Genomic DNA, 12,461 nt, shown 5'->3' with positions numbered 1-12,461 from the left:
CAGATACATTTACACTACATGTCCCTTTAGCACCGTAACAGCCATTTAAGAAACGAAACCAAGCGGTGCACCCGGAGGAACACATTCTTCGAGTGTCCAACGGCACGGTCCAAGAACGAAATTCGGTGTCCGCACTGCGCGAGAAGGGAGAAAATTGAACTTTTATGGTATTCACACACACGCACGCGTCTCTCACGCGTGTGCCGCAATTTTATTACTAATTTCGCTAAATGCTACGATCTATAATCGTTCTAAAAATCAAACATCGTTTGTGGGGTCAGAAGGAAAAATATTTTTAAATCGTGACAGTTTATCAAAAGTAAAAGAAAATATGTAACACTATGTATGCATTTATGCGTGCGTAGATATTCCGACGGACGCTACCGGTAGCCACAGGGCAGCTACCGGCCCAAGCGCGCCTTTCAACCATGATGATGATGACGGTTTTCTTTTGTATTAGGAAAATATAAGCTCTCTATGTCTATCTCTCTCCCTTTCGGCGCATCTTTGCCAGCGTCTCGGATTCGTCATTCGATTGAATCCGTCGTTTGATCGAAGGAATAACGATTGACAGAGCCGAATCAGTGAAATCGGGTATCGAAGAAACGATAGTATGTAGGTAAAGCACAGTGCACCGTAAAGTACTTCATGGGGACACATTTTACACAAACGAACCCACCTTCGTCTTCAAATCTATCTTTCTACCCCCACGCGGGGGTAGGCCCTTCGTTCTTTTTTTGCAATATTTGGTTTCGCGCGAAAACACTTCCAAAGGTAATGTAAAAAAAATTAAAATATAAACTCATTCCTAACAAACCCTTATCTTTCCCTCTGCTCTCTGTTTTTCTGCTGCTTCTGACGCTCGCGATGCCCGCTACGAGCATCTTTGTCGGGATCTATTTGTCGTCGTCTTCTTCGCCACCGTTGGCTGTGGTCTGTGGTCGCTGTTAAAACCGCGCCCGAACGTAAACAGCGCTGGCATCGTGCGAGCCGTACCCAAGGCGCTTGGCATGCTTGAAGACCTCGTTCGAGGCAGCCGCAATAGGCAGAGACTGTTCCAGACCGTCCGCCAGACTGAGGGCCAGCTTCAGGTCCTTCTGCATGTGCTTCAGTGCTTGGTGCGTCGGAAACTCTCCCTTAATGATTGCTGAAACGTGAAACGTGATCGGCACGGGACGGTGCCAAATTGTTTAACCATTACCAGGGCTTCCTGTGGATGCGTACTTACCATTTCCCTTTTCCTGGAACATCTCCGACGACATGGTCGTCAGTTCCATCACTTCCAGCACGTCCTTTTGTTGCAGTCCCGCTCGATCGGCTGATGGATGAAGGGACGTAAGAATAACCGTGGAACGAAGCAAAGGGAAACCAACCAACGTCTACTTACCGAGTGCTAGTCCTTCGGCGATCGCCGTTAACGAAATGCCGGAAATCATCTGCAGTACCAGATTCATCTTTGTCGCGTTGCCCACGTCCCCGAGGAAGAACGAGTTGCGCGAAATCGCCTCGAAGCAGCTTTGACAGTCTTCGAACAGCAGCCGATCGCCACTGGCCAGTATGATGAGGGTGCCCTCCTCAGCCTGGTTTTTCGAGCCTTGAAGCTACGATGTCCGAAATCATTTGTCAGTGTTTTGCGTAAAACACACGCGAAAAGCGACCACTTACTTGAGCCTCCAAATAGCGACCCCCCTTGGAGATGATGGCCTCGGCAATGTCTTGCGACGTTTCGGGATCGACACCCGTCATTTCGACGTACCCTTTGCCGGACAGTGTCGCCGACATGACGCCACAGTTGCCAAAGACAAGCTACAGACAGACAGTAAGCAAACGACAAGGTCGGTCATCCGCGCATAGACTATGCAATCGCGAGTACCGAATACTTACATCCTTTGCAACCTGCGGGTCCGATACGCACGAGTACGTAACGTCCGTCATTTCGACGACATCGGATGGGGTGTCCGCGATCACGGCACCAACATCGGCGAACTTGCGGCACTTGCTGGCGGTCCGGTTCCACACCACGACCGAGTGGCCCGATTTGATCAGATTCTTCACGATCCCGCAGCCCATAATGCCGAGCCCGAGGAAGCCAAACTTTAGGTCCGACGCCTTGATGTTGCGCGACTGGACCGCGTCCGAAACACTCGACATGTCGATCTCGGGCGTGGCCGGCCGGGCCACGGTCGGGCGGTTGAGAAGGTGCGCAATCGGAGCATTGCGCCGAATGGAGCTCGAGTAACTATCGATAACGAGCGAGGCTAAGTCGGCCGTACTGTCGTTTCCTAGCTTTTTCTTGCGCTTCGGCGTGGCCGACGGACTCGTTTCATCATCCACCAGCAGGGTAGTGGTTGCCTTAGCTTTGCCGCCGGGCGCCCGCATCTTCGCTGGAGACGTCTACGTTGGACAGAATGGAATTCATACAAATGGGGAGGGCATATAAACGGAAACCGTAACATGATGAAGGGAGGATGAAGAAAATGACAAACAACGAACCACAACTTTGTCGACATTCAGCTTGATAGGCAACGAGGCACGTACTTTCTTCTTCGCGGCCGACTTCTTAACGGACAGCGGCGTGCTGCCGAGCTCCTCGACCGACTCTAGGGCCGCCGGTGTCGTGGTATTGTTTACCGACGGTGAATTTTCGGCTTCACCACTTTCTTCCGTGCCGCTGACCGAACCGCCTTCGCGGAGCTTGTTAAACTCCGCGTCCGGATCGGGTCGGTTGGCCGCTTCATTTTCACCCGTAAACAGTGATTGGTATTTCTGTAGCGGAGAAGACACAGGTCGTTAAAGTCTACGGATTTGGATTCGGTCAACCTGTGCTTACCTCCGGATTAACCATAAAATCTTCAATCTGCCTCACGGCATCCTTGAACTGGGCCGTTTTGCACAAGCTGAGCAGTTTGTCCTTGAACTCAACGTACGGTTTGATCTGCGTTTCCTCGATCCACGCACTGTAATTGGGGATAGTTAGGGCGGGACACGATGTAAAAAGGCGAATAATGGTTTCCCCGTGATCCACGGACCCGCGGGCCGTTACTTACTAGTTGTTGGAACCGAAGAAAAAGATACATTGCACGGGATTGCTCTTTTTTACCGCGATGCGTCGCAACTCCGCTGGTGGAACGGCGATCCGGCCGGGCCACGGTGAGAAGCCCTTCATTTTGGCCCTGTATCCGTGCGCGTCGAGAATCGAAAAAGGGTTAAAAGAGTTAATATATTCAGTTTAAACGGTTGCCGGGGCACGTTTCCGATGTTTTTTTCGTGACCATTTTGCGCGCCGAGCCCATTTCACAACAAGCAAATGCCGAGAGCGCGCGAACCATCCATTTTGAGGTTATGTTGTGCGCTCCATTCTCCCGCTTCTTTCCCACTGACTGTTCCCATGGCGAAGCGCATATGCAATGCAACGCTGCACATGATGCCCAAAACATCGACCACGCAGCCGGGGATGCTGTCAATTGTGGCGCCGAAGGGCACCATATCCGGCCAACAGCAAACAGGCATTTGTTGTGCTTTCGCTCCCGCTGGCAAACGCCACGCAAATCGTGCTGCCAAACTCACCAAACGAGATCGTTCACGGCGTAACCCTTGCTGTCGGACATGTTTGTTTGTTTTCCCTTTTTTTCCTTCTTGCTGGCTCCACTCGCTCGCACTATGCCTCCGAAGTTGCTTTGGTTTCAGGAAGATTCTACGTTCAGGCCACTGTTGACTGTTTTCCGCGGCTCTGTCTACTACGATTGTCGCGCCTGTTTTGTGCACACAAGATGAGAAGGCTTCACACTCCGACCGTCGCGAACCGCTCGCTGCTGCTGCTGCTATGTCGCTACTGGCGCTACGTCACACGCTCTCGCACAATGACACGCACACAAACGCGCACGCAATTAACTTAGGTGTCCGATAAGCCGACGCCAAGCCGAACGGGAGGAGGCGAATGATGATGGCGGTGGTGGTTGCGCGAAAACAATTCTTAGCCTTTAGTTTTTCCCCCTTTCGCCGAACACAACGCTTCGATTGGGCGCAAAACACAATGCAAATTCGACTGCTTGCCGCGACGGCACGAAGGTGCCGTGTGTTGTTAAAAATGACCGCGCGTCACTTTCGTCCCAACTCGTCGTCGTCCGCGGCGCTGCTGCGTGTACTGTGTTGGTCTCACTCACACTCGCAAGCACGCACGGGTGTACCACGGGACAAGCGCAATAAGACGATTGCCACACCACTCTACTCTGTCCGTCCGATTACACACACACATGCATATTCGCACAGGAAGCGAGAAAAATTTATCTTTCGTTGGCGGACTCCTCTCACGGTGCTATTTGGCGGCACAGAGCCAACAAATGAATCACAGGATCAGCACACAATCCCAGGACACCCTTTTTCGCACAAACTGAACCACGCACGGTTCCGTTTTCTCCTCACAACAACTGCCTATCGTTCGGGATGGTAATAAAAAATGGCGCTTGTTATGATTCCTATGTTTCGGGCATCGCGACGACGACGTGACGTTTGCCTTTCGTCTGACGTCGAGCGTCTGATAGTGTAGAAATGGTACGAAATGCTCGTTAAAGTTGGCTGCGGATGAAATGAGTACGAGAAAGCAGCAAATTCTGCCTAAAAATTCACACGCATTGTGTGATGCTTTTAAATATTTTAGCATTGTAGCGCGTGTATTTCGTTTCGAAACAAATTCAAACATTAATTCAACAGCCATTCCGTTCCGGTAGTCCCTTATTAGTTCATGACGTAGATGAAGCTTGTGCCGGTGTTTACAACATCTGGCGATCCGTTGCTAAGCAAGACATGCTTTTTCTCCGGCAGCACGCTGAAGGTGCCGTTTTCAATTGTGGTCTTGCCACTGCGATAATCTTGGAACGCTGGCAGCAGCCGTGGCCCGAGTACCGGGTCTTCGTAGCGAAGGATTTCCAGGGCCGAAAGATCCGCTAAAAAATCGTAAACATATTGATTACATTTGAAGAAAACCCTTGCTGGGAAAAGTTTTCGATTTACCCTTAAAACCAATCTGCTTTGCCAGTTTCTCCTTCAGCGTTTGAGTTGTGTCGCCATCGGACAGATTGAGTGTCACCGTGAACAGTCCCGACCGTTCGATCGGATTCTCGAGCGTCACGGTTACGAACGGTTTCACCGTAAACATGACGAACGGCACCCCTGGGCGGACTTCTTCGCGCATCTTTTCCGGTGTGTCCGGTTCGTCCGTGAAGCGAAATGTGATCGTTTCCAGCTCGAGTGTGTTCCGTAGATACTCGGCGTTCGCTGAGAGCACGTCGCGCTCGTTGATATCGAGCGTCACGTCCATCGCCTGCTTGCCTGGTCCCCCAACGGCCTCGACCCGCTCCCGCACCATCTGCGCGAACGGCATCACGCGCTTAGTGTACTTCTTCAACGCTTCCTGCCGTCCCAATTCCGTCGCAATGGTCTTATTGTCCGGCAGAGCGCCACTCCGATCGTACAACGCACGCATCGTATCGAGTACGCACGATTGCCACGGTGGGAACGTCTTCGCTATCCACACGGTGGCCTCGCTTGGTTTTACTGGCCCGGTGGCCATCACGGAGGGTGCCTTGCCTCCTTTGCCGCCAATACCACCACCACCACTCTTCTGCTGGGTGGCGTTCTTCAACGCCAAACGGAACGAATGTGCCGCTTCCATCAAGTAAGCACTGCATTTGATGCTTCGCTCATCGATTCGTCCCACCGAGGGCCATTTGGCTTGCAAGATGGAGCCCTTGTTTCCTAGTAGCTCGCACCAGATATACTCTGCCACGTGCGGACAGATTGGAGCGATCAGCAGTGCTTGGCATTGGATAAACTGCATTACCAGTTCCTCGTGCATGCCCTCGGCTCCGCACAGTTCACGGTACTTGTCGCGCGCCGATTGAAACTCGTAAAAGCCCGTCCTTAGCGCTTCCTTGAACAGCATCTTACCGTAGTGGTCATCGGTCTGCTTCGTTAGTAGGTGCATTTCACTGGCAAACACCACATCGTTGAACGAGCTGTCCTTGGGGCCTTTCCGAAGCATCGGTTTCGCTGCGAGTGTCTCCCGGACCCACTCGATGAAGGTGTACAACCGCAGAATGCCCGCGTCCGCGTTGCTCACGACAAAGTTTGCATCTTCGATGCTATCGCCCGAATCGGCCAAACAGAAGCGCGTACCGTCCGCGCTGAACTTTCCGATCGCTTCGTGCAGCGTCAGGAAGTTGCCGTCCGATTTGGACATCTTGGCCGAGTTGAGCAGCAAGTGGCCGTTGCAGCGTACGGCCCGTGGCCACCGTTTCGGCTCCTTCGGCCAAATAGCCGTGTGGTTGTAGAGAAAGAACGTCAGGTGGTTTTGTATGAGATCCTTGCCTGAAACGCGCAAATCGACCGGATACCAGTAGTTGAACTCACGCCGAAGTTGATCCAGCACCTTAACCGGGAAGCGCAACTTGGAAGGGGCCGCTGCGTCGGCAAAGAAGATGTAGTCCCAAACCTCGGGCGTCATATCGTTCGCCGTGATGCCGAGAGGCGAAGGCTTTTCCCCCCGGAATGAGCCATCCTGTAGCAGATGGGCTACGGTGTAGAACGCCATGTAGATCGTGGAATCGGACAGGGACTCGATAAGCCACTGGGTGTCCCAGGGAAGCTTCGTTCCGAGGCCGTACGTTCGCGAGCAAGCGTACTCGTGCAGCCACTCGAGACAGTGCTCAAAGTTGCGGGCCACCTCCTCGTGGTATAGCACCATCGTGCGCAGGTGGGCCTTGGTTTCCTGCTTCCAACCTTCCTCACCGTAGCATAGGTACCACTGATTACACAGCGCAACGACACACTCGTCTCCCGAACGGGAGAGGATCGTCTTTTCTGGCTCATAGTACGTTTCCGCCTCGTTCCGTCCGATCAGATACTGTTTCAGCTCCTTCTTCACATCTTGCACCTTCTTGCCACGGTGCTCTCCGACGAGCATCACGCCATCGTAGAATCCCTTCAGGTACACCAATTCCTTCGCTTCCAGAAGCTTCTCGCGATCGTTTTGACTTTGGATCTTGAACTTCTCGTACGCATGCACGGCACACAGATTACCCAAACCGGGCACCTCGATGATCGGCACCGGTTGGTACGGAAGCACCATCTCATCCGTGATGCCGTACTTTTCACGGAACGCTTGCTTCTTCTGCAGATCCACCAAGGCCGCGTAGTCGTCGGGAGAATCGGATGGGACCGAGGTCACGATACCCGTTCCCTTATCTTGCTTGATCGACAGCATTGGTAGCGTGTAGATGACGGAATTGGAGGTAAGTGGAGCCGATAGCTGTAGACCGATCAGTTGCTGGCCAACCAGTTCGGTTAGCTCCTTCACAACGCCTTCCGTTTCGGTGAAGCCCTGAAACGACATGTTCCTCGCGGCACGGCGCGTACAAACCCAAACCTCCTTTTTGACCGTCTCGAACGCTATGTACCGATGCTCGGGATGCACCCAGCAGTTCGTTTGACCGTACATCGTCTCTGGCCGGAGTGTGCCACACACGAGAAATACGGGACGCTTACCGGCCGCTGCAGACAGCACCGACGGTAGCTTTCCGGTTACGCGCATCTTAATCAGCGTGTACTCCTGCGGTCCCACACCTTCGCCGGTTGACCGGTCATGGTCCATGCACGGCTGCCCATCTTTCGGCGAGTAGATCGTGTGCCGCTTGCCGTACATGATCTTGCCGCGTTTGCGCAAATGCTCAAACTGCCAGCGAACGAACGAATCGTAGAACGGGTTCGCATCGGTCGTAATAAACGTCCGGCGCCAGTCAATGTGCGCTCCAAACTCCTTCAGATCACGGATGGCCAACGGTGGAAAGTAATCCAGCCAATGGTCGGTGTCGGCAAACTTGGCAATCTCCTCATCGGATAGGCCCAAGCTTTGCATAATTTGCCACTGGAACTTGGCTGCTCCAGCTTTCGCGGTCGCCTTACTCTTCTTACCCTTGCTCTTGTCCTTCGGCACCACGTCCCGATCTTCCGCCGATTCGGCGACCGGTTCGGTGTCCCGCGGAAACACTGGCGGACAGCCGTACAGTTCAACTTCACGCTTCAGCTTGTCAGCGCACGCTTTGATCGGCATTCCGGTGCAGTGGAACCCAAGCGGGAACAGCACCTTACGGCCCTTCAGCCGATGATAGCGCACAGCGAATTCGGCTTTCGACAGGGAAAACGCATGTCCCAGGTGGAGCCGACCGTTCATATACGGGTACGGGAAGGTAACCAGGAACTTCTCATCGTCCCGTTGGCGCGCCTGGGTCACTGGTTCCGTTGCGTACACCTTTCGGAGCTCCCATCGTTCCTGCATTTGCCGCTCGATCTTCTGCAGGTATTCCACCTTGAACGTCCCTTTTCGCTCATTGGCCTGGCGGTGACACCCGGGGGAAGGAATGAGTAATTGGAAATTGATTTTTGCGTGATGCATCCGGCGCAACGGATTGCATCAGTCACTCCAGATACTCACCATCTTTGTTGTAAGGTTCACGAGTGTGTCGATGCAATTGATCGGGCTTTTGTGTTTGTTTGCCCAGAACCTGGTCTTTCGTATGGAACGTAAGCAAAAATGTGGCTGCCGGAGGCGGACGCGTTTGACGTTTAACCGCAGGCCCAACGTCAATACGCGGTCCCTTCAGAAACGTATGGTTGCGCAAAAATTCAAAGTTATTAATGCTTCGCTTTGGGAGCAATATTTAAACACCGAATTGACGCAGTGAAAATGCTAATGGAATATGCAAACCATATTTAGCAACTCTATTTCGGTTGGGAAAGACTAAATTATGTAGATACAACTCGAAGGTTATTTTCTCATGCAGTGGTTTTCTCGTTTATTTGAATCGTTTTTGTGCACGGTTGGAAGGGTTATCCGAAGGTTTTCTAAACTCCAGATGTCTTGCGGATCCAATCGCGTACCGAGGCCACACGGGAGTAAACTCCCGGGTATCCGGCCTGGGCGCAACCGTATCCCCACGAAACGACACCGACCAGCTTGCCATCGGAGAACAGCGGACCGCCGGAATCACCCTGACAGGCGTCCTTGCCACCCTTCTTGAAGCCGGCGCACAGCATAGTGTCCGTAATTCCACCAAAGTCAGCGTAGGCTTCATCACACTCCTTCTGGTTTACCGTTGGGACCGTGGCAGCACGAAGCCGTTCCGTGGATTCGGACCAGTTTTGCGTGTTACCCCAGCCGGACACCTTACAGAGGGTTCCATCCTCTACCGGTTCGTCCTGTTCGGGCAGTTCCACCGGTTGCGCGCGGTCGTCAAAACGGACCTCTTCCTTGAGCTCCAACAGCGAGAAGTCGTGGTCGATGGTGCTGCCGTCGTATTTCGGGTGCATGACGACGCGTGCAACTTGGGCGAGGACTCCGCCCTTAGCGTGCTCCGACGATGCGTAGCGAACGGCCAGACTAGACGCGGAGGCACCGTCGGTGCAGTGAGCCGCCGTCAGGACCCATTTGCTGGACAGGAACGAACCACCGCAGTTATGGGAGCCGCGATTCTGGAGCGACACCTGATACGGAGCCTCGGAGATATCGATCGCGAATCCACCGACGATACGATGTCCACCGTATGCGAAACTTGGCAGCCGCGGCAACCTGGGCAGGGGCCGAAGAACTCGGCTCCACGGATCTTCCCGTGCCGGAGCACTGCGTCCCTCCACGCAGACCAGAGCAGCCAAAGCCAGTACAGTTGCAATCTTGAACGACATCTTGTCCGATACTCGTATGGTTACTGGAACGGTTGTACCGCGTTTTATATACTGCGCTTGCGTATTGACAGTGGCAGTGAACTTAAACTGTGGATTATTAACTGATAACGCCACCAATGGGCGATCGTCACCCATTAAGAATTGTATGAAACAAACCCACTTGAAGAGAAATGCTTTCTAACGATTGTTTGCTACGATAACTGGTAAACAATCGACTCTTGTCTGAAGTGGACACACCCGACAAAACCGAGCTTCAGCATAATCTCGAGCACCACCGCGTCAGTCTCGGTCAATGTGCGTACGTCCTCGGTCGGCATGCGAGTCTCTTCACTGACAATCTTCCGGATTACCCAGGGTTTTTCCTCTTCATTCGCATAAAGGGTCCGCGCCACGTGCGCTTGGCGCGGGTCAATGTGATACTCTCACGATTCATTCATTTCGAGAACCTTGATGATAGTGAAAAAGAACAGATAAATATAATTTAAATAACGTAACTTTATTAACAATCGCAACTACCTTCGGTAGCGCACGCGTAGGTTCGTTCGTATAGGAATTTTCAGGAGCCAACCTTACGCTCTTTTATGTACACTCTGGGTCCTCCGTCCTCGGTTCTGTACACGCTCTTCTATGTACATAGTTATACATGTTTCACTGCTTCTTTAATACACACTATATGGCGCACAGGAACCGTAAGCACACCTTCTCCAGCGCGCGCAATCGCTAAGCAGATGATCGAAGCGGCGCACGATCGCTTAGCTTCTTTATTGATTCGAAGAAATGAAAGCAATAGGATAACAACTTAACCTACAACTTTCCCGTTGTGATCCCTCAGTTATGATTATGGCCAAACGTGAGCGGGCTGGGCAGGTGCTTGGATTTCTTTCGCTCGATCAACTCGGCCAACGTTTCCCGGTGCTGCTGGTGGCTGATGTAGCCGAGTGATCCAGAGCCAACGGTAACACCGTTCGGACCGTGGATGTATCCCAGCGAACCAGAGCCCAGGGCGATGGGACCATGGTTTTTAGTCAGCAGAGGCGATCGTTGCTGGTCATGCTGTACCCCGAAGCGGGGATTAAACGGGCTTAGCTGAGGCAGTGGCGGGGCGAACGTAGGCAGTGGTGCGGCAAACGGCGATCCGGCGTACAGTGGTTCGTAAGGGGACGAAAACTTGGTCACATACGCCGGGAATGGCGAACGAACTGGAGCGGTTCGGAACGGATTAGCGTTTTGGAGCAGATGCTGCCGCTCGTGGTGTAGATTACGGTCCCGCTCTTCGGCGTGGAACTCCATCACGGCGTATTGCTTCAGGATGCGCCCATCGGCAACGTACGTTTCGCCGTCACCCAGACCGAGATGGTTCCCCGTGAGGAAGGGAAACGGAGACCCGTAGTTGGAGTACTGGAAGAGGTTACCATTGAACAGGGTCGCCGGTTTCAGCGGTGCCAGAGACCTCGGGTGCGTTTCGCCGTAGGACGGTGGTAGACCGGCGTGATGTGGTGGTGCGTAAAAGGTTGGGAAGGCCGGAGTCGCCAGTACCGGTGGTGGTCGTTGGTGGTGGAAGTAGACGGTTGGATCGGTGACGGTCAGCAAAGGATCGCCCAGATCGATGAGAAGGCGCTTCTGCTTGGTTCCTTTCGCCGATACACCGCTCTGGTAGGCAGCAACCAAAAGGAACAGTAGAAAGCATGTCGCTAACGGTGGCTATCGGTGGGAAAAAACCATAAACACAACAAGGTTAGGACAAACAATCAGGAAGTGAAGCATTAAAAATACAACCCCCGCGATACAAACTGAAAGCCACGTGCTAACGGTTAGAATGAACACCTCCGTCGCGATTGCAACCGATTCGATGGCTCTCCAGCTTTACGATACACAATGGCCCATGCGCCGAGGCAATATAAAATGTCAGTGTCAACAACATGGAGTGCCCAAGACATCAGCGGGTTTGATCATTATAGGTTGGTGACCAACAGAATAGGTAAGGCCAATAGGCCAAACAATACCGTTGTTACTGGGCCGTAATTATGCAAACGATGCTTAATTTCTATGTTTGGGTCCCGTACCAATAGAAGGAATTCTGGTAGCAAACAATAATCTTTTATGGCGCCTTGTTATGCTAGTGTTCGTGTGTATAATTGAACGTTTTATCATAAAAATACTCTTATCTTGGAAACAGATATTCCAGTAACGTCGGTTTGCCTGAAAAAATATGACTGTGAACTTAGATCTTAGACCGCTTTCGGATAACGCCTAAGGTATGCAATCCGTTACGCACCAATTTTTAATTTGTTCAAAATTTGATTCGTTTCCCTGGACCGGTTAATTACGGGTAAACCCGGCTATCAAGCTTTACTTAAAGAATTATTTGCAATATTATTCTTCGACGCTACATTCGAAATAACAGCTGTGAACGTTTTATCAACCACACGTTTTGGTACGACCCTTGCAGCATCTTTAATAACACACAAAGGGCAAAAGCAAACACAATGCACAAAGGACAGCCCAAAGCCATTAACATAGCACCCGCGGGGCGTCGATTCTCATCGGTAATCGGATATGTAAGATCCGTCATGTCTCGCCGATCGAGCCGATCGGGCGCTCATCGATCGGCGTGTTTCACATCTTCATTCGCGGCCAGTAAACGTCGCACGGTATTTCCAGCGTAGCCACAACGGTATGGGTCCTATGCACTTGACTTTTCCTATCTGAAGCCATTGCCGGGTGTC

At 52.3% G+C, this 12,461-nt stretch overlaps 4 protein-coding genes across 5 annotated transcripts; all 4 read right to left on the bottom strand.

Moving 5' to 3' along the window:
* Positions 1 to 268: 268 nt before the first annotated feature.
* On the bottom strand, positions 269 to 3,886 carry LOC128271911 (cytokine-like nuclear factor N-PAC). Of its 2 annotated transcripts, none has more exons than XM_053009592.1 (9): positions 3,568 to 3,886; positions 3,048 to 3,173; positions 2,831 to 2,957; positions 2,494 to 2,766; positions 1,885 to 2,394; positions 1,666 to 1,806; positions 1,388 to 1,601; positions 1,229 to 1,318; positions 269 to 1,147 (listed from the first exon to the last, which is right to left on the bottom strand). In XM_053009592.1, the coding sequence occupies exons 1-9, from the start codon at positions 3,606 to 3,608 to the stop codon at positions 948 to 950; spliced, it is 1,722 nt and encodes a 573-aa protein (XP_052865552.1). In that variant the 5' UTR covers positions 3,609 to 3,886; the 3' UTR covers positions 269 to 947. The 2 variants fall into 2 exon arrangements, with proteins under 2 accessions (XP_052865552.1, XP_052865553.1); XM_053009593.1 differs by having other exon boundaries at positions 2,539 to 2,766.
* Positions 3,887 to 4,670: 784 nt separating this feature from the next.
* Positions 4,671 to 8,449, bottom strand: LOC128270972 (leucine--tRNA ligase, cytoplasmic). The gene is made up of 2 exons (XM_053008402.1): positions 5,011 to 8,449; positions 4,671 to 4,943 (listed from the first exon to the last, which is right to left on the bottom strand). Exons 1-2 carry the CDS (start codon positions 8,447 to 8,449, stop codon positions 4,735 to 4,737), a joined length of 3,648 nt encoding a protein of 1,215 aa, XP_052864362.1. The 3' UTR covers positions 4,671 to 4,734.
* A 378-nt stretch (positions 8,450 to 8,827) lies between these two features.
* On the bottom strand, positions 8,828 to 9,762 carry LOC128273476 (trypsin-1-like). The gene has a single exon (XM_053011442.1). It carries the CDS (start codon positions 9,733 to 9,735, stop codon positions 8,899 to 8,901), a length of 837 nt encoding a protein of 278 aa, XP_052867402.1. The 5' UTR covers positions 9,736 to 9,762; the 3' UTR covers positions 8,828 to 8,898.
* Positions 9,763 to 10,563: 801 nt separating this feature from the next.
* On the bottom strand, positions 10,564 to 11,499 carry LOC128270971 (uncharacterized). The gene is given in 1 exon segment (XM_053008401.1): positions 10,564 to 11,499. A coding segment is annotated over 1 exon segment (936 nt).
* Between the last annotated feature and the right edge of the window lie 962 nt (positions 11,500 to 12,461).

This window comes from Anopheles cruzii, chromosome 3 (assembly GCF_943734635.1).
Source record: "Anopheles cruzii chromosome 3, idAnoCruzAS_RS32_06, whole genome shotgun sequence".
NCBI classification, from domain to species: domain Eukaryota; kingdom Metazoa; phylum Arthropoda; class Insecta; order Diptera; family Culicidae; genus Anopheles; species Anopheles cruzii.
The sequence above is the reverse complement of the archived record's forward strand: the minus strand, read 5'-3'. Positions and strand labels throughout refer to the sequence as shown.